Here is a 22170-nt window from a genome sequence, read left to right on the forward strand (position 1 = left end):
ATCAGTTATCAATAGTAACCATTCAGCACTCATCTTTATTTCTCCTAATAAATTAACGTTCAACAGATTAAAATAAGCTTGGATTGTGTGCTAGGACTATGGATTCAAACTTACCATCATTGTTCTGTTCACTGTTCTCTTTTAAAAAGAATCTGATTATAATGTCCACAAACATAAGACAAGGTTTTCTCATTTTGCCCACATATGGTTAGATCAGAGAATAATAGTGTGCCTGCCTTGGAGTCCCATTGTTCTCTAGTTGATCCTGTCAGGGGAATAGATCAGCCAAGCAACACCACACTAGCTCAAGCACAGTACCAAATCAGGCACTTTAAATTCCCTCAGGGGACCAGGGAAAAGCACCACCAACCAACCACCAAGGGGAATCAGCAAATCACTAGATGGGCCCTGTGTGTGTTATATAGATAACAATACCATTCAGGGTCAGATGAAGGGCAACTGGTGCCCTTAGCACAATGGTGCCCCCTTGGCCCCTCCATTGCTTAACTGATCAGACATTATTTCACAATAGGTGCTGAAAGTGAAATTAAAGTTTGAAAATTGATAAATCATCATGTTTTCATATTATTTTTTTATCAAATGGGCCATGGATCAAAATCAAGCAAGTGACCTAGGTTTTCTATCTGAAATAATGAGGGAAAGTATTTATTTGATGAATGCAAACTAAAAATATATATATATTTACTTTATATTTGTTTTCACAATTCTTCCTTTGATATTCACACATTGAAATTAAAAAAATATATACTCAAAATCCTTCAGTTATAAATAATTTTTTCACTTTGAACCTAAAACCCTGTAAGAAAATGATTTTATTAATATTACTTATACCATTGAAGTCTATGAAGATTTAATGATCATGCATTGCCAGGAGGGCGGGGGCTTGCAGAGCAAGATATAGACAATGTAGGCCGTGGCCATCGGATCATTATAAGGATAGATCTGTGGATGGTGGAATCTGTTAGCTTAGGTCAAAGGGGCAAAACTTATAAGGCTATTTTGTTTTAAACTTTACTTATTCTCTAAGGGCATGATAGCTATGCAGAAAACTATGCAGTTCACCCTTCCCTTGATGCCCTAAGCATGTGCTTATTTTGCTTAATGGTTATTCCAGCCCTGAAAAAATCTGTTATACTGATCCCCTAAATCCCCTCAAGCCAAGTGGTGACAATTATCTTACCATCTCCTCCACTTTCGGCTTTCACTCAAACCTTAATTGAGGAGTGGGCAGACAGGGAAAATGACCATCATCGATTGCCCTTTTTGGGATGAAGTCACAGTATTCTCCACAGGACCTACCTAACCTTTTGGCTCCTACCTATTCACCTGACTCTCAAACCCCAGTCAGGTTGGATCTCACATCTTAACCATCTCCTGTTTTAATCATCCCCTTAGTCATGTAGACCCTCTGTTTATTTTTCTTCTGCCGGTCAAACTTTATGCATATTTGTTACCCTGATTGGAACACAGGTGAATATGGAGTCCTGCTTGAAGCTCTTCTCTACAAGAGTTGTGTTCTCTTCTTCCAGATTTAAGGAGATCTGTACTCTGCTCTTGCCCTGAGCCCCCTCCAGGTGTATACATATGGTTTCAGAATGCTTGGAGCGAATCTCGGAGGGGAAGATGACCACATAGTGCCTAAGAAGATGAGAGCACATTTTAGAAACCATAAATTATGCAACATTTGTTTCTCTTTAATAGTCAATCAGAATATTTGTACATGTAATGTATCCAAACCATTCACATGCTTTTTTTAATTATTTTTTTTACCTTTATCTGGTTTTCCATAGACAAACATTTAAATAAAGAAAAAAATCACATCAATCAAATAATCATTCATATACATAAAATCCCCCGATTCCCCCCCCCCCCCTTCTATTTTGCCACTTTCTCCTTTCTCCTCCCTCACCTTTACTAAGTCTTCTTCTCTCCCCACACCTCCCTCCTCCTCTATACTTCCCATATCTCTGTGTATTTCCTCTTTTTCCTAAACTCTTCCCATCTATTCCAAATAGTGGAAAATATCTCTATTTGGTCCTCTCTACTACTGCTCAAATATTCCACTTTATACATGTACTTCATACGTTTAAACAATTCCTTCATCGTAGGACTCTCAGGGTCCAATCATTTTTTTGAGATTGCCCCTTTTGCTGCATTCATTAAATTTTGTACCAAAAAATTCTTGTATTGTTTTATTGAGCTATGTGTGTTACGAAATAGACAAAGCCACGAGTCATCTGGGATCTTCATTTCCGCTATCTCCCCTATATATTTCTTTTGGTTGAAAATGTAATCTTTATTTGCATAAAAGATATACAAAAAACAATACTTTGTCGGGGTACATTCTCCCCTGTACTGCGACGCAGCGCATAAATACACTACATTACAATACATTTCCGGTCATACAAATAAATACATTCAATCAAATACATTCATTCTGCGGTATGATGCCTGATGTGTTGTGCGGAGTAAGGATACCCCGTGCCATCACATCATGCATGACGCCGCAATACCCCTAAAACATGAAACTAAAAAACGTTGTCTATACGATGCTTTACTCAAACAATATCAATATAATATAACATTTCAAAAAAGCAACAGGTGTGATGGGGGGGGGGGTGGGAGAGTGGGGTAAGGGGAGGGGAATGAAATCACAAGCCCGAAGCTTTATTGAATGGACAGAGACACACAAGGGAGAGAGGGGGAAGGGGAAATCTTCAGACCTCCTCTCCCTCCACGAGATCCATCAGGTTATAGTCTCTGAGCAGACTGTGGACCAGTCTGCAACAGTCCTCAATGGACATCCTCTCCCGCTGGTGGATAAGGCGCTTTCTGGCGCACCATAAAGCGTCCTTAAAGCAACACAACAACCGCCAGGCGTTGTCAATGTCCTCCTGTGAAAATGTTCAGTGAAAAAGTCCATTCAGCACAGCGAAATGTGTGATGGCAGTCTGTGGAACAAAGTCTCTAAGTTCAGGTTCCAAGGCCCTCAACAGGCTCTGTGCAAATGAGCACTCCCAGAAAACATGAAAAGACGTTTCCTCGTGGATGATACAAAAGGGGCAGTGCCTGTATCTGCACAAGTTTCTGGCATGCATGAATGTCCTGAGAGGCAGTCCCCCCTGGATTGCCATCCATGCCAGATCTTTATGCCTGTTGGTGAGTCCCTTTGAAGAAACATTCCTCCAGACCACTTTGCAAGTGGCTGAAGGGAGGCCTGGAACAGTCTCAGCAATGTCCGATGCTCTGATCAACTTGTAGATAGTTTTTGGCTTCCACAAGTCGGGCTTGACTCCATGCAGCACCTGCTCCTTGATGAACTTGAAAAGTATCCAAGTAGTACCAAGGAGTGTCCCAGTTGCAGGGGATGGATCTGTCCCATTTGTCCCATCCAAGAGACCTCCAGAGAGGCAGGAGGAAAAAACGGGACATGGAGTTGCCTCCAGAGTCCGAAGTTCTGTCTTCTAAAGTTCTGCGGATGCAGTTGCAGGCAAAGAACACCCCCAGTAGCGTTGCGATGTCAGGCACTCCCTTACCGCCCTTGAGGGGTTCCTTGAACATGACTGCCCACTTCACTCTGTCCATCTTGGAGCCCCAGATGAAGTGGAACACCGCCCTGGTTATGGCCTTACAGGTGTTGACCCGCGGGGGCCAGGCCTGGGCGAGGTACTGCAACACAGGGAGAATCTCGCTGCGGAGAACCAGTGTTTTCCCTTCGATGGGGAGTTCTCTGAGGCTCCATAGTCCAAACTTTTGTCTCATCTTGGACAGTCTCTCCTCCCAAGACTTCAGAGCTGTGCCCTCAGCTCCAAACCAAACTCCGAGAATTTTGATGAAGTCTGCCTTGATGCTGAAAGGGTGGATGCAGAAGAAGGCATGAACCACTTTCCGAAGAGCATGATCTCTGACTTCCCGCAGTTGACTTTTGCCCCTGAAGCTTTGCTGAAGTCCTCACAGGTCTGGACGAGCGAGTCGATGGAGAGCTGGTCAGCACAGAACACCGTTACTTCATCCATGTAGAGTGAGCACTTGACAACCCTTCTGTCTGGTCCCGGTGTGGTGATCCCTCTGATCTCTGGGTTCTGTCGGATGCATTCGGCAAAGAGCTCTATACAGCAAACAAAAAGCAGAGGTGAGAGAGGGCAGCCTTGTCTGACCCCAGAGAGAATAGGGAAAGGGGCAGTTTTCCAGCCATTCACCAACACCGTACTACAAATGTCATGGTACATCACATTCACATATGAACAAAACATGTCCCCAAGACCAAACCTGTGCAGAGCTCTGCACATAAACTCATGGGAGACACGGTCAAAGGCCTTTTCCTGGTCAAGACTGACCAGGGCCGCGTGCACACGGCGGCCTCAAATGTACTGGACCATTTTGAGGGGGACCCCACGCCAAGCTGCCAAGCTGTTTTTACCCCCATTTTATTTTAATTTACATTTTATTTTTACAATTATTTTTTAAATTCAGCTCTCAGCAGGGAAGCCTTAAAAATCTATTAACTGGGGGGTGTGGCTTGGTCATGGCAGCGTGAATAAGTGCCTAGCTGTTGCTCCCGCTCCTTGGCCTTCCCTATAGGCATATTTCGATGATTTTATAGATATATCATGAGCGTACAGAAGAAGTGGAGGACAAGGAACTCATCTAGGGGAACACCTACAGCCCCCATCCGTAATTTTTTTCCGGGTTCATAGGGAACTTTACAGAGACTGTTTCAACTGAGCCAGCGTGGCGGCCTAGGTCCTGCAGCCATGGAATCTCCAGCTCGGAGCTCCCTCTCCCAGCCTGTTGTGGCCGATGTATCTGCCGCTGGACCGTTATCCTTCTCCCAGCCTTCCACGGTAGCTCCAGGATCGGGTTGCCCAACTAGAACAGGCGCAGGCATCGCATAGTGACCTTCTGGCGGAGACCCAGCTCCAATTAGAAGACTTAGAAAACCGGAGCCTTCGCAATAATTTGAGGCTCCGAGGCATCCCAGAGGCGACCGCCTCAGAGAACTTGGTGAAATATGTGAAGGCGATCCTATCCCGCGTCGTGACTACTGACCCGCCTGTCTCATTCAACTTTGATGGGGTGCATAGGGCCCTGGGAGCGAAGCCAATGGATCCTGCTAGACCTCGGGATGTCATCTGTTGGCTCCACCGCTATGGCGTGAAAGACGGGTTCCTTCGAGAGGTGTGGGCGATGGGACCAATTGACTTAGACGGAGCTGTGGTGACTATCTATCCTGACGTTGCCAGGGGGAGACTCCAACGACGATCTATGCTGAAACCTCTTTTGGAATGGATCAGATCGCCGGAGGTCACTTACCGATGGGGGTTCCCCATGCAGTTAACAATCCAAAAGAATGGAGTCTTCTTCCTCCTACGCAAGCGCGCTGACCTTCCAGAACTGTTCAGCTTTCTGGCCATTGAACCTGTGGAGGTCTCTGACCGGATGGCTCGCCTCCCTGACCGAGACCCTCAGCAGCAGCATAGTCGCTCCGGCCAGCCTCCTCCGAGATGCCATCGGTTGGGAAGAAGAGGTTCCGGCTCTTGTGCTCGGGGACCGGCCGTGATGGCCCCGTAAACGTAATAATCATCTGGACCTGATTTGTAGGTACTGCCCTCACCGCGCTCTTTTGTCCCCCCTTCCTTTTTTTCTGCCCCCATTTGTCCTACTATCGGCCGTGTTATGCCTTCCCATCCTCCCGCTGGCCCTCTGCGTTTTTGAGGTGCACCCTCCTGTGCCCGTTATATTACAGGACTGTCCTAACCAGGACATTGAGCCCACCAGTGGTCGGACTGGGCCGCCTTCGCCCCATCTGTACCCCGCCGCTGAGTTTGCTGAATGACTGCGGTGCATGTCCCTGGCCGCCGGACTACTCATATGTGCTATGCTGCTCTTCTACTGGTAGTGCTCATCTGGAATCCCCTGTGCCTCCTCATTATTAGTTTGTCAGTAATTGCTTATTAGGCTGATGGGGACATTGGTGGGCCACTGTTTGATCCTGGTACTGGGGGGGGGGGGGGGGTTGGGGTCCAATGGGTCTGGAGGAAGGGTGTTTTATGTTACTGTTATTATCCCTTTTTTTCTGCATTGTTTTTTTTTAACACGGGGATTCGGGGCTCTGTGATGGGTTGGGGGAAAAGTGGAAGCCGCTGTTGTGGTCACATCAGGTCACCTGCCCTTGCTTTGGGGTCTACCTGGCGGGTTCTTTCCCGCCCCGCATTTCCTGCTACACTTAGGGACAAGCCCTCCTCCTTGCCTGCTCTCCTATCATCCAGTCTGTTCCTTCCTTCATTTCTTGTGTCCCCGACCGTTCTCCGCTCCCCCCTCCTTTCCTCGTTCCCTCGTCAACCCCCCCCCTCCCCTGTGTTATCGCCCTACCCTGATGTGTCATCCCTGTCAAATTCCTCCCGTTCCACCCTTCCCTCGTTTCCCACCCTTCCTCCCCCTTCCTCCCCCTCCCTCCCCCTCCCTCCCCCTCCCTCCCTTGTTCTCTGTACTTCTCCCGCTCCCATCCTCCCCCCTCTGCCCTCTGAGACCGTTGTCTCAAGCAGAGCTGCTGCTCTTACTGTTTACGGGATGACTGCTCTCCCTCCTCCCCTATTCTGCTTTCCCTCATGAGGCTGGCTCCCGGGTTGTGGGCGGTCATATATTCTCAGTTGGCAGTGCTCCTGTTCTGCCTATATTGCTATAGATCCCTCGGGGTTCCTAGAACTCGCTTGGTCTCCTGGAGTGCATCTGTCGCCCTCTGCCAGTAGCCGCAGACTTTGATAGATAGCCGGTCATTTTGGATTTCTGCAGTCCACTGACTGGTAGTCCTCTCGGCTGGCTGTCCGGAATGGCGTCCTCCACTGGCGCTGCACTGTGCCGTGTACCCCTTATTTGTGCTCCTATACCACTCTCCTTGGTCATAGGGGACTGGGCGCGATTTGGAGCGGGATTGGGGGGGTATGGCTTATGGATCAGGCCCTTTCATTTTTTAAAGATAATTTGGTCTCCTTTTATTAGATCATTGTTACTGGTTTTCTCAGAGCCTCTTGCCTCCTATTACATGTTCAAGTTCCATGCTGATTTTTTCCTTGGTCCTATTTAACAGTCTACAGTATACTGTATGTCTTTCATTGAATGTTTCTTTACCCTTCATAAATGCTTCTAATATGTCTTCCAGGCCTTCTGTACTATTGCTTACTGCCGGTTGGGGTTTGGCTGAGGGCGGGAGCTCTCTTCCTCCTTTTGTGCCCTTCCGCTTTCCCCACTTAGGCCGACTCCCTAGGGTTCACTCCGTGCCACCCCACTTTAGGGGGGCTGGGACGGGACCCTTGGGTGTCTAGAGACGAAGTCTCAACAGCGTTGTTGATGCTTTAGAGTGGTTTTCTGGGCTCACACTAGTTGTGGGCTCACCCCTCTCTGCTACTCTCTCCCCCTGACTTTTGCCTGTTACTTTCTGGGTCTTCCCCACTCATTCTTTCCTCCTTTCCGCCTCCTGCTTGCCTTCTCCTCTCTCCTCTTCCCTTTATCCCCTCTCATCCATCTCCCCCTCTCTCTCCTTCTTTCTTTGCTCCCTTCCTCCCTTCCTCCGTTGCCTTTTCCTCTCCCTCTTATATTTCTCCCCTCTCCTCCTGCGTCTTCTCTCTTGCTTCCCCCCCCCCTTTTTTTTTTCTTTCTTCCCCCTCTAGGCAAAGATGGCCACCGCACACGTTGAACCCATCCGTTTTGTATCCCTTAATGTCAAGGGGCTCGATACATCGGAAAAATGTTCTATTGTATTGGCTGACATGCATCGCCATCGTGCCCATGTTTGCTTTCTACAGGAAACTCATTTCAGACTAGACAAGGTTCCCAAACTGGGAAACAAACGCTTCCTGACGGTACACCATGGTTGTCCTTCTGATTCCAGATCTAGGGGAGAGAGCCTCTTGATTCGTAGGGGGTCTCCCTTGACTTTCTCTGATTCGTGGTACGATTATTCTGGTCATGCCCTTTTTGTCAAGGGCCGCCTGGGGTCGGTAACGGTCACCCTAGTTAATTTCTACTTCCCCAATTCTAACCAGGTTACGTTCCTTGAATTGATGTTATCACACCTGGCGGATTTTGCCGAGGGAGTTATCCTTATGGGCGGCGATTTCAATTTGGTGCTAGATCCGGTACTGGATGCCTCTAGGGGTGCCTCCCACATTTCCTATGCGCCTTGAAATGCATCAAAAAGAGTCTCCAAGCGCTCCACCTGGTGGACGGGTGGCGCATTCTCCATCTGAGTACTTACGATTACACTTTTTACTCTCCACCACATGACTCTTACACACGCATTAATTTTTTCTTGCTTCCCCAGTTCTTATTATCTTGCGTCGTTTCAGCTTCCGTTGGCTCCATCACCATTTCGGACCATGCTCCAGTGGTGCTGGAGCTTGACCTGCAGCATCCTGAGGTGAAAAAATGGCAGTGGAGGCTGAATGACGCCCTTCTCCAGGACTGGAAGATCCTGGAGGAGGTTAGTGCGGAACTGCGTACATTTTTTGAACTTAATGCCATCCTGGAGAGCTCTCCATTGATTGTCTGGGAAGCTCACAAGAGCTATCTCAGGGGGGTCCTGATTAAGATTGGCGCTCAAAAGAAGAAGGAGAGGACGCAACAGATGAACGACCTGATGGCAGGCATTGGGAATCTGGAAGCGGTTCATAAGCGCTCACAAGCGAGGGATACCTTATTGGAGCTTACTGGTCTCCGTGAACAGCTTTGCGCTTTGACGCTGTTCAGGGAAAAATCTGCTCTGGCCAGGTGCAAAAGATCCTTTTACAAACATGGGGATAAGTGTGGTAAGATTCTGGCAAGTTCATCCCGGAGATCCTTACGGCCTCTAGCTGAAAGGTGCAGACGACGGAGGAGATCACGGAGGTTTTTCGACAATACTATGCTTCTCTTTACAATCTGTCCTCTGTGGGCACTTCCGAAGCTGCCTATTCCCGCATTCGGGAATACCTTCTGCGATCAGGTCTCCCGAAATTATCTGACGTGGAGATTGAACAGCTGGAGGACCCTATCCAGTCTTGGGAGCTTTCGGCGGCCATTGCAGGCTCACAGAATGGCAAGGCCCCGGGCCCCGACGGGTTCTCCCTTTTATATTGCAAGCTCTTTGAGGATGTCTTATCCCCACACTTCCTCTCCGCCTATAACTCGGCAGGCACGGGGGCCCAGTTTCCACTGGACTCGCTCCGAGCTCATATTACGGTGATAGCCAAGGAAGGTAAGGATCCTCTCTTGTGTCAAAACTATCACCCTATTTCTCTTATGAATATAGATCTGAAGCTCTTTACCAAGATCTTAGCATCATGCTTGGCCCCTTTGATCCCGTCACTGATACATGATGATCATGTAGGCTTTATATTGTCCCGGGAAGTGAGAGACAATACCACCAAAGCTATCAATTTGATACAAATGGTGCACACCCAAAAGGTACCCATGATGCTCCTCTCGACGGATGCCGAAAAGGCCTTTGACCGGGTGAACTGGTCATTTCTATCCGAAACCTTGACCCATGTGGGATTGGGACACCACATGATGTCATGGATCCAAGCGATCTACTCCCGGCCCTCGGCAAGTGTCAAGGTCAATGGCATTCTCTCTCAATCGTTGGATATTTCGAACGGCACCCGTCAGGGATACCCCTTGTCCCCCTTGATTTTTGTTCTGTCCCTTGAGCCTTTCTTGCGGACAATCTGGGCTAACGCCGACATCAGGGATGTCTCGGTCTCTGCAACATTTTCGCCCAAAGTGGCGGCGTATGCCGACGACGACCTTCTGTTTTTTCTCACACAACTGTTGATCTCGCTTCCTAACCTCCTCAAGGAGTTTCATACCTATGAAGCCTTGTCTTCTTATAAGATTAATCCCCAGAAATAGGAAGCTCTTGCTATTGCGATGCCAGGGAGCATGGCATCCTTGCTTTGGGCTAATTTTCCTTTTAAATGGAACTCTTCGTGCATTTCTAATCTTTGTATATCCCTTCCAGCTGCTCCTGATTGTGTATTCGATTGCAACTTCCCTCCTCTCCTCGCCCAGATACGGAAGGACTTGGAGGAGTGGCAACGGGGTATGTTCTCATGGTTTGGTAGATGCAAAATTACCAAGATGAACATAATGCCCCGATTACTCTACGTGCTTCAGGCTCTGCCTATTGCGGTTCCACCCGCATTCCTCAGATGGGTGAACAAAACCTTTTGTGAATTCCTCTGGATTAGGCCCCCCCCCCCATTGTCGTTGAAGATCCTACGTCTGCCTAAGCTCTCTGGTGGGATGGCCCTGCCTGATGCGGCCTTTTACCACTCTGCCTGCCACTTGGCACGAGTTCTGGACTGGTATAGACATGGCTCCCTTAAACAATGGGTGCGGACTGAGAAATCAATTTGTGAGTCCTCTCTGGAGGCATTTCTGTGGATCCCTTGCCGAGAAACCTTGCTTCTAATCCAACCATTGGGGCCACTCTGCAGACATGTCGGAGGGTGTGCCACACTTGGGGTCTCGCCCCGTGGCCATCCCCTCTATTGCCGGTGGTGGAAAACCCGGAGTTCATGCCGGGTGTAGGAGATCCAGGATTCCGGGTGCTGAAGGATCGGGGTCTCTTCCAGGCTAGGCACTTTATCCGCCGGGGTCAATGGATTTCAAGACAACGACTTACCTCCGACCACACTTTCGACTCCCTGTCCAACTGGCAGAAGGTCCAACTTGCCCATTTTCTGAGTTCTCTCCCACAGGCGACTACTATGACTAGACGCCTCTCACCGTTTGAGGAACTTTGCGCTAAAACATCCCCATTACGCCATACCATCTCGTTGCTTTACCGCATGCTGACGACTCCCGAGCCGGGTTCCGTCCCCCGTTTATTGCATAGTGGGAACGTTACCTGGGCCTAACCCTCTCAGATCGCCAGGTGGAAAGACTTGTGTTCTTTATGTATAAGACCTCCATCTGTTCTAAATTTCATAGGATGTTCCCTTCCTGCTCCGACCAGTGCTGGAGATGTGGGGAGCAGGAATGTGCCCTGCTATTACAAATTGGTTAAAAAATGTTAAATTACATGCAGAAACATTTTTAAATGACATGCATGTGTCATAAAGGTGCAGAAAAATTGGGCCTTGGGTGTTGCCTAAACACTATAACCCCTCACAGTTACTCTTGCTGGGCGCAGGAACTGTTAAAAATTAGAAAAGAAAATTGAAAATCATGCACATGTCAAACAGGCGCTGAAAAATTGGGCCTTGGGTGTTGGTGGTGCCTGAGTACTGTAACCCCTCACAGTTACACTTGCTGGGCGCAGGAATGGGCCCTGCTGTTAAAAATTAGAAAAAAATAACTTAAAGTACATGCACCTGTCAAACAGGTGCAGAAAAATTGGACCTTGGGTGTTGGTGGTGCCCTAAACCAAAAACATCAAGATTCAGGAATAGGATAGGCAGCATAGACAGTCTTCAAGGGATCCCAGATCCCTAGCAAATTCAATCAGTTACATCAGCATCAGGGGCTTGACAGCCGCCATTGATCCAGGACTGATTCATTTTGATAAATGTCCTTTATCAGCAGCCACTGGCATGGCGAAAAGAAGCCAAGCTCCCTTGAGCCTGTCCTTGTGCCATACTCACACGGGTACTCAATTTTGGCCCTCTGCTTCGTGTGCAGCCGCTGTAGCATTGCCAATCTTGAGTTCCAGCTGGTGGGCATGTCACAAATGAGGTGGTTGCTGGGCAGGTTGAATTCCCATTGAAAAGCACTGGCATTGTATGATCATTGGAAATGGCCCCAGACTTTTTTGGCCTGCCTCAGGAGATCTTGTTAGCCCGGGTATCTGTTCAAGAAAAGCTACACCACCAGATTCAGGACATGTGCCAAGCATGGAACATGTGTCAAGAGAGAAGGTTTGGTGCCATTGTCGCATACAACCATTCCTGGCCCAAGCTGCCGTGGCGTCAACCACCTCTGAGCCTGCCCCTGCAGAGCTGACAGAATCTCTGCCCTGGTGTGGCTCCTGTCCCCTAGACAGACCAACTGAAGCACTGCATGGCATCTTTTAGCCTGACTTCTTGCATAGCCCCTTGAACTCTTAGGGAGCATTGCTGGTTCAGAGGATGAGGGAAGAGTAACTGTGAGGAGTTACAGTGTTCAGGCAACACCCAAGGCCCATTTTTTCTGTACCTGTATGACACATGCATGTAATTTAAAATGTTTTCTCCTAATTTTTAACAGCAGGGCCCATTCCTGCACATAGCAAGAGTAACCGTGAGGGGTTACAGTGTTCAGGCACCACCAACACCCAATTTTCTGCACCTGTTTGACAGGTGCATGTAATTTCAAATTTTCTAACCAATTTTTAACAGCAGGGCACATTCCTGCTCCCAGCAAGAGTAACTGTGAGGGGTAACCACATGACAGAATTAATAAAAAAATGGCATGGAGTCACCCCCAAAATCTGTAGGTCCTTTGCGTTTGGTATAGATTTTAAGGGGAACTCCACGCCAAAATGTAAAAAAAAAAAATGGAGTGGGGCCCCCCTTAAAATCCATGCCAAACCCTTATCAGAGCATACAGCCTAGTAGGCAAGGTAAGGGGGGGAACAAGCTCTCAGCCCCCCTATGTGAATGGGTATCAAGTACATTGTACCCCTACTCATTCACCAAAAAAGTGTACAAAAAAATTAACACACAAGTCCTTTATTTAAAAATAAAAAAATTGTGTCCACCGATGAAAACCCATCGTCAATCACACCACCCACCCATTCAGTAGAAGAGGCCATAGAGGAAGAAGAAGAGGAAGGGGTGGAGCAGACAGATATGGAAATATCGCTACCATCCTTTTTGGAGGCGTAGTGGTGGAACAAGCTCCAGCACTGAACCCTCTCCTGCATCCTTCCTAGCTGCAAGAAGAGTTACTCAGTGCACCGTGAAGGAAATGTAATGTCCCCGACCATGCCTGCTGGACCATGAGTCAGCAGTAATGTGAACCTTGTTGTTGGCCGCTCTGTCCAACAAGGCAAAAACATTACCTTCCAAGTGATGGTGCAGAGCTGGAATGGCCTTAAGTGAAAAGAAATTTATTTTTGTAACCTACCATTGTGGTACAGCCCATTCCACAAATTCAGGAAAGGGGCAGAGTCTACCAGATGAAAATTCAGCAGTTGTAGTGCTAGCAATTTGGCCAAGCTAGCATTTAGACTCTGAGCATGTTGATGGTTGGGGCAGTATTTTTTTTTTTTTTCGGTTCAGCAATTGGGGTAGCTAAATTTACCTGGTGGTGAAATCAACAGGTGGTGTACTGCTAGCAGATTGGGTGCAAGTACCTGTGGCACCCGTTAATATACCATAATCCCTCTCAGTGCAGGTTTTTGAGAAGACTTGAGGTATTGTAGTGGTAGAAATCCCAGATGAGGAGCAAGGAGAAGTCTGAATGTTTTTATGATGTGGGTCTTTCAGGTGCAGTTGCCAATGGACTCCATGGCAAGTCGTCATATGTTTTGTTAAGCATGTGGTGCCCAAGCGGCTGGTGTTCTGGCCACGCTTGATCCGCTGAAGTCTGCTGCATATGTGTTGAAAAAAGCCCCCACCAATGAACTTTTGGAAGTCAGCAGGGAGTTAGCAGCAACCTGAACCTGTGAAGTTCTGTGGAGTGATGCAATAGGGTGGTTGCCCTTAAGCCAGCCCCTGGAGGACATTCTGCCTCATTGGAGTTGTGCCTCCTCCTCCTGCTCACTTTCTTCATCTATTCTCTCAGGCACCCAAATATAGTCAGTGACCTCATTATCCCTCATTATCCCTTCTCTCCTCGTCACTGGAACAAACTTGGCAGTATGCTGCAGCTGGGGGAACATGACTGCTAGTTTCTTGTACATTTCTTGTCCGTTTCTTGCCCCCTCTCTCTAGACTAACGGTATTCCCTTCCTTAACCTGGGAACCAACATAGAAGCTCTGCTGGATTCTTGGCTCCTCTGCCTGTTAACTTTGCCCGTCAGCTGTGAGTTTTTGGCTGGCCTGTTTCTCGCTCTTGGGCTCTCGAGCTCTCGGGCTGTTCAGCTGAGCCTCCAATCAGGGTCCCGCCCTCTCACACTACTTTGGCAAGAGTCAGCGTCTTCCGTCTCTGCTCCTTAGGCGGCTCTACCCAACAGTGCTGTGCTGCTCCATGCTTTCCTTTCGCAACATCCAACCTCCTCCTCCTTCCTTTCCCCGGGCTCAGTGATCAGTAATGGGTCTCTTAGTGTTTCAGATGGCAAGGTAAGAATTCTGATTTACTTTTGTCCTATGGACAGTTCCCATCAGCGTTTCTAGCATAAGCTCAGTGCTGGCGCCATGATCATGCTCCTACCCTCAGGTACTTCCTTTCCTAATGTGGTATGGCTTTTTTAAATTATTCACAGAACAGCAAATGAGTAAATTTTTTAAATTTACTTGGAATTCATCTGACTGGTGGAAGAAGTTCTCCATCTTGGAAGACAGTAACCTTGCCATTGGTCATCATCCATCACACTCTTAAAAGTGGTTGTAAACCTCAGACTTGAAATATGAACAAAGTATAATTATATTATATAACTATTAAGAGCACCAAGGAGGATTTGTTTCATATCTGTGCATCACCTGAGGCCAGTCACTTGAGGCCGTGTTGGCAAAGATCATAAGTGACACATTTTTTTTTTCATTTTACATTCAAAATTAGAAAATGAAGGAGCTTTATCATTTCAGATGCTTTTGGATATATAGTTACATGTGAAAAAGATCAGTATAGCTAAACCTAAAAACAACAGTTGGCTACCCTGCATATTATTGTCCAACATGAAATTAGCTTTGCAATGGATATAGAAATGACAGGTCTTGGATATCTATTTCTCATAGGATGGATGTAGAGACCTAATTCACTCTAGTACCTCCTAGCCTAGAGGTGTTTTGGTTCAAAATGCTGCTCAATAACTTATGAAGGTGAACATGACTTTATTCTGGCTGTCCTATTATTATTTCATGAGTTGTGACATATACTGAATTTTTCGAGTCTTGGTTACTAACCAGTCTATCAGTGATGTAGGTTGCTATGGAATTTACGATAAGGGGGAAGGTTGCAGATATCTGTTAAAACTCCAGTCAATCAAGCTGGGCAAGTCAGACATTTTTATTAGGGTTTTTTAGACAGAAGATAGGCACAAGAGGGTCTGTATTTTTCCTCTCAGGGATCTGATAAGAAAGTTCTGGTATGGCTAATGGATGTGTATTGCATAAACTGGAGGAGAAGGGAAGGGGAAGGTTACTGCAGCTGTGTCTCTGGTTCAACACAGAAAAGACAGTAACAAGTTAAATGTAATGGCTCTATTTTGAACAAAATGGCTGTCGTCATGTGCCCAGTAGGCACAACCATTACAGTACTATTTTGCTGTTTACCATAGCTTAGCCTTTTTTTTTTTTTTTTCCTTAACCACTCGCCTACAACAGAAATGTTTTAAATAACTCACACACATTAAAATCAGATTTTTTTGTTGCTGGAAATTACCTTAAACCCCTCAAAATTGCATGTTTTCTAAAAACAGAGGTAATGTAGAATAAAATGACAGCCCTTAAAATCAAGGACGCACAATTCTCCATAGAAAACACTTTAAAATTGGTACAGGTTATCAAATGTGTGTTATTAAATTGGAAGTACCATAATTTCTCCCCTGCAATCATTAATGTGAGTTCAGCCTTATGTGTCAAAATGAAAAAATCCCAGTTTTTTACTAGGGATGATCGAACGGTTCGGGTCGACCATCGGTTCGACCCGAACATTGGATGTTCGATATTCGGCCGAATACCGAACTTTTTGCGGCAAAAGTTCGGTATTCGGCCACCAGAACCGCCCAAAATGCACTGGGACAGGAACTGGGCTTTAAAAGCCCGTGATTGGCCCAGAAACGTCTGCAAAAGCCAATGAGGGGGCAGGAGTCTCCTAGGAACGTGATTGGAGTGACTACGGGGACCAGAGGCCAATAAGGAGTGAATACGCCCCACACTATATAAGATGGCCCCGCCTAACCCCTAGCACAGTTATCCAGAGCCTGTTGAAGAGAGTTGAAGCAGTTCTGTCTGACTCCTGCTTGCTACACTACATTTCCTATATATCGAGTGGTTCTAAAGCTCCATATAGCAGAATTGTATTTAGCTTACAGCTAGTGTAGTTAGATACAGCGATTGTGCTGGTTCTTAGAGTTACAAAAAAAAAAAAAAAAAAAAAACTTAAGGGACAGTGTCAGTCTTCTGCTGTATGGAGCTTTCTATTTAGTGGAAAGGGATATCTAGTGTAGTTAGGGAACTTTGTACTACATTAGTTAGATTTGAAAATTTAGTTTCTGTAGGGAAAGTGTGAGGGTTCTGTTTAGTGAGCACGTGGCACAGTGCTGCTCTATCACAGCAGGTGTACGTGCTTGCTAGGCAGCAAAATACAGTGACAACTTAACGCCTGTTGTTCAAAGCGTTAGGTGCACTGTACAAAAGCCTTTGCAACTGTGCGTGACACGCAACTGCTGTGCTGTATCCAGCGACAACTGTGGGTCGCATAGCAGTGTGCGTTTTTCACCGCACACAGTTGCCAACGCATCAGTGACAACCTAACGCCTGTTGTTCAAAGCGTTAGGTCCACTGTGCAAAAGCCTTTGCAACTGTGCGTGACACATCTGCTGTGCTGTATCCAGCGACAACTGTGGGTCGCATAGCAGTGTGCGTTTTTCACCGCACACAGTTGCCAACGCATCAGTGACAACCTACGCCTGTTGTTCAAAGCGTTAGGTCCACTGTGCAAAAGCCTTTGCAACTGTGCGTGACACATCTGCTGTGCTGTATCCAGCGACAACTGTGGGTCGCATAGCAGTGTGCGTTTTTCACCGCACACAGTTGCCAACGCATTAGTGACAACCTAACGCCTGTTGTTCAAAGCGTTAGGTCTACTGTGCAAAAGGCTTTGCTACTGTGCGTGACACATCTGCTGTGCTGTATCCAGCGACAACTGTGGGTCGCATAGCAGTGTGCGTTTTTCACCGCACACAGTTGCCAACGCATCAGTGACAACCTAACGCCTGTTGTTCAAAGCGTTAGGTCCACTGTGCAAAAGGCTTTGCTACTGTGCGTGACACATCTGCTGTGCTGTATCCAGCGACAACTGTGGGTCGCATAGCAGTGTGCGTTTTTCACCGCACACAGTTGCCAACGCATCAGTGAGAAATATGCCTGGTAGACCAAGAAAAGGCATACGTGGCCCTGCTGCGGAAAGGGGCACAGCTTCTAGGGTGTCTAGAGGCAGGGGTGGACGTGGTGGTCAGTCCTCAGCCAGGCCACCATTTGGATTGTTCTCCGGCAGTGGCCAAGCTATACGTCCACAGTATGTACAGGAGGTGGTGGACTATATGACATACCCTCATCATCGGCATCATCTGCAACTACAGTGACCCAGGCAGAGAAAAGTGGTCAGTCTTCTGCAGTTGTCAGAACAAATACAGATGAGTCCATGTCCACCTCATGTCCTCCCTTAGACCCAACTTCAGACATGGCAGAGGAGTCAGCTGAGCTGTTTGACCACAGTGTCGGCCATCTACTCCAGCCTGATGCTCAGTCCTTTATGGAGTCTGATGTTGGGTCTGAGTTTGAGGAGGAGGCAGAGCAAACAAGAGGGGAGAGCAGACGGCCCGCTCCATCTAAGGCCGCACCTGTTGTCTCCCAGGCCAGGCCTGATGCTCAGTCTTTGATAGAATCAGATGTTGGGTCTGAGTTTGAGGAGGAGGCAGAGCAAACAAGAGGGGAGAGCAGACGGCCCGCTCCATCTAAGGCCGCACCTGTTGTCTCCCAGGCCAGGCCTGATGCTCAGTCTTTGATGGAGTCAGATGTTGGGTCTGAGGTTGAGGAGGAGGCAGAGCAAGCAAGAGGGGAGAGCAGACAGCCTACTCCATCTAAGGCCGCACCTGTTGTCTCCCGGGCCACTATACACACCTCATCTTGCTGGGCCTTTTTTGAGACATCCCATGCAGATAAAACAGTTGCGATCTGCAAGATTTGTAAGAAGGGTATAAAACGTGGCAAAAATGTCAACCACCTGGGTACAAGCTGCCTAAACAGGCATTTGACAACCCACCACTCGGCCCGTTGGCAGGAGCATTTAAAGAACCCACAAAAGGGCCAAAGATCGGTCAGTCGGCCTCCTAGTTCTCCTCGCGCTCCTCCTCATGCTCCACCTGCTCCACCTGCACATCAGTCTGTTCCTGGCCCTGCTATAGTCACTCGTCACCTGTTGGCAGCCTCCACTGGCAGGGATGATGATATAGCAGGCAGTGTCGCATCTACCTCCAGCACACCACCAGCTGTAACATCTAGACGCCAAATTTCGATTCCACACATGCTGGAACGAAAAAAAATGTATACTCCCCGCCACCCACATGCCCAGCGTCTAAACAGTAGTTTGGCTAAACTACTGGCTCTGCAACTATTACCATTTAACCTGGTAGAGTCTGCTCCCTTCCGTGACTTCGCAAAATGTGCAGTTCCACAGTGGCAGGTGCCAAGACGGCATTACTTTTCCCGTAAGGCCCTGCCATCCCTATACCAACATGTGGAAGGCAATGTAGTGTCGTCCCTGGCCAAGTCAGTCAGCCGTAAGATACACTTGACGGCTGACACTTGGTCAAGCAAACATGGGCAGGGACGGTACATTTCTGTCACTGCTCACTGGGTGACACTGCTTGCCAGTGGAAGGGATTGTAGCCAGGGCTCGGTGCTGCAGCCAGTGTTGCCACCACGTCTGCAAACAGCTGGTGGTGTCGCTGATCCGGGTAGATCGATCACTTCTACCCCCTCCTGCTCCTCCTCCTCTACCTCCTCCATGCCCTCCTCTGCAGAATGGTCCTTTGAATATGATGAGGTACCACGTAAACGTTCAAAGGGCCATTCTATGTCTCAGGCCAACAGGTGTCACGCAGTGCTGCAGCTTGTGTGTCTAGGGGACAGGCAGCACACTGCCCCTCAGATTCTTGGGGCTCTGCAGGCACAGGCCCAGAGGTGGTTGACACCACGCCAGCTGCAGCCAGGGATGGTGGTTACTGATAATGGGTCAAACCTCCTAGCCGCCCTTCGTCAGGGAAAGTTAACCCATGTGCCATGCCTGGCGCATTTCCTGAATCTCGTGGTACAGCGGTTTTTGAACTCGTACCCGGGAATGCAGGATGTGCTAAGGATGGCAAGAAGGGTGTGCAGTCACTTCAGGCGGTCGTACAGTGCCACTGCACGTTTGGCCGAAGTGCAGCGCGAGTTTCACCTGCCGGTACACCGCCTCATCTGTGACATGCCCACCCGCTGGAACTCCACCTTGGCTATGCTGCAGCGCCTGTACACGCAGCAGAGGGCCCTCAATGAATACCTATGCGAGTACGGCACCAGCACTGGCTCTGCGCGCCTGGGCTTCTTTTCACCACGGCAGTGGCTTTTGATTAAGGATGCATGCGCTGTCCTCTCGCCATTTGAGGAGGCCACAAGGATGGTCAGCCGGGACAGCGCATGCATCAGTGACACCCTACCGGTACTGTTTTTGTTGGAGCACACTCTGCGTGGCATTATGGACAGGGCACTGGAGGCAGAGCAGCAGGAGGAAGAGGAGGACTTCCTTGCCTCTCAAGGCCCCCTTTATCCTGAGAATCCTGACCCCATTATGCCTAGCTCCCAGAGGCCCGAGCAGGATCCAGGGGTGGAAGAGGAGGAGGAGGACGATTCTGCGGGAACTTTTGCAGGGTTTGAGGAGGAGGAGGAGGAAGACATGCGGCAATCTGCAAGGCCTAGTTTGACTCCCTCGGGACACTTTGGAGTAGTACGTGGCTGGGAGGAGGAGGAGCCCGTTGAAGATAATGTCGTTATGAGTGACCCCGAGGAGTCAGCTTCTCAGGCCTTCGCTAATTTGCGACGCATGGGAAACATCATGCTCCAGAGCCTGCGAAAGGACCCCAGAATCAAGGCCATTAAAGAGACTAACCACTATTGGTTGGCCACCCTACTTCACCCCCGGTACAATTGTAAAGTCTCGGAGCTTTTCCCATCCACCCAGAGAGTCCCAAGGAACAAATCCCTTGAGGACAGTCTCAAGAGGAATCTGGTGAACATGTTCCCCGACTCCCGTAGGGTGCAGGGGCGGGGACAACCTACCATGGATTCTACTGGTGGTCACGAGAGGAGCGTTGGAGAAGGCGTGCGGTTGACGGATGCCTTTCGGTCTTTTTTAGTCCTCACCGCCCAGGCCTCTCAGCTGCCACATCGCATCGACACCGTCTGCATCACATGGTGGACGATTACGTGAGGGCACAAAGTGACACAGAGGGCTTTTCATGTGACGAATCCGATCCACTGGCATACTGGGTCTTAGGATTAGACCACTGGCCAGAACTGGCCCAGTATGCCATGGAGTTGTTGGCCTGCCCTGCTTCCAGTGTCCTATCGGAACGGGCATTCAGCGCAGCAGGAGGATTCGTCACAGACCATCGAACGAGACTCTCCACCGACTCAGTCGACCGTTTGACATTCATTAAGATGAATCAGTCGTGGATATCAAGCTTTGATGCACCTGATGCAGACCTTGTAGACTAGGCTATCGTTGTGATGTGGCAGTTGAGCCTCAGTTTAAGCCTGGACCATGGTGCCACCCTCAAACCCTCCTCTCATTCTCTTTACGTTCACAGAACCTCATTTTGGTTATGACAAAAACGACAATGTTTGCGCACCTGTTCCACAGGTGCACACCTTTACAATTTTTGGGCCTCCTTCAACACAAGCTCTTTGGGGTTAAGGTGGGGAGGCTATGCTAAAACAAAAACGACAATGTTTGCGCACCTGTTCCACAGGTGCACACCTTTACAATTTTTGGGCCTCCTTCAACACCAGCTCTTTGGGGTTAAGGTGGGGAGGCTATGCTAAAACAAAAACGACAATGTTTGCGCACCTGTTCCACAGGTGCACACCTTTACAATTTTTGGGCCTCCTTCAACACCAGCTCTTTGGGGTTAAGGTGGGGAGGCTATGCTAAAACAAAAACTACAATGTTTGCGCACCTGTTCCACAGGTGCACACCTTTACAATTTTTGGGCCTCCTTCAACACCAGCTCTTTGGGGTTAAGGTGGGGAGGCTATGCTAAAACAAAAACGACAATGTTTGCGCACCTGTTCCACAGGGGCACACCTTTACAATTTTTGGGCCTCCTTCAACACCAGCTCTTTGGGGGTTAGGGTGGGGAGGCTATGCTAAAACAAAAACTACAATGTTTGCGCACCTGTTCCACAGGGGCACACCTTTACAATTTTTGGGCCTCCTTCAACGCCAGCTCTTTGGGGTTAAGGTGGGGAGGCTATGCTAAAACAAAAACTACCATGTTTGCGCACCTGTTCCACATGTGCACACCTTCATAATTTTTACGCCTTCTTCAACACCAGCTCTTTGGGCTTACAGTGGTATGGCTCCGCCAACACCCAAACAACAATTTTTGCGCACCTGTCACACAGATGCATATCATTGTAATTTTTTTCCTTACAAAGGCAATTATTGCTTTCATTACCAGCACTTTCATAGGGATATGGTGTCAAGGCATCGTCCGCACCACCAAATGCCCAATTTTTAAGCATCCTTTACTTCTATTCAAAGTCAAGAGACAACAGTATTCATCCAAAACATCTCTAATCTTGTTCACTCTGCACTACATTGTGGCCCCTACCCCTAACCCTCAATGTATCCGTGCATATATGTCTGTTTCTTGTGAGATTTCAAGTTAAAGTGCACCAAACACCATTTTACATGAAATAAAGTGCATCTACATACATCTTTGGACTTCTTGAAACATTTGGTAATAATAGCCCCATTGTGGAAATACACCCGTTAATTATATGCACATTTAAAGAGACAGCACCTTTTTCCAAAAAAACCTCTAATCTTGTTCCCAGTGCACTGCATTATGTCCCCATCATACACATTGGCTGAGCCGTTGATTAGGAGCAAAAGAAAGGTGCGGTTAAGCAAAAAAGTCATTTTTGAAGGTTTAGTATGCTGTAATTCTGGTTCTGGACATGCTACAGAGCTGAAACTTCACAGGTACACCTTTTAGAACCCCCAGACACTAAATCCAAAGAAATCTCTTTTTTTTTTTTT

General features: G+C 48.0%; 1 protein-coding gene across 1 annotated transcript in view; it reads right to left on the bottom strand.

The window, feature by feature from the left end:
• LOC309564227 (alpha-1-inhibitor 3-like) overlaps positions 1 to 22170 on the bottom strand; it is a 90988-nt gene that overhangs the window by 46290 nt on the left and 22528 nt on the right. Inside the window, exon 2 of the mRNA XM_082268854.1 lies at positions 1476 to 1659. Within this exon, the coding sequence (XP_082124980.1) occupies positions 1476 to 1659 (184 nt within the window). The remainder of the gene's footprint in view (positions 1 to 1475; positions 1660 to 22170) is intronic.

The sequence above is a fragment of the Pelophylax lessonae genome, assembly GCF_965119305.1.
Source record: "Pelophylax lessonae genome assembly, chromosome: 9".
Lineage (NCBI taxonomy): Eukaryota > Metazoa > Chordata > Amphibia > Anura > Ranidae > Pelophylax > Pelophylax lessonae.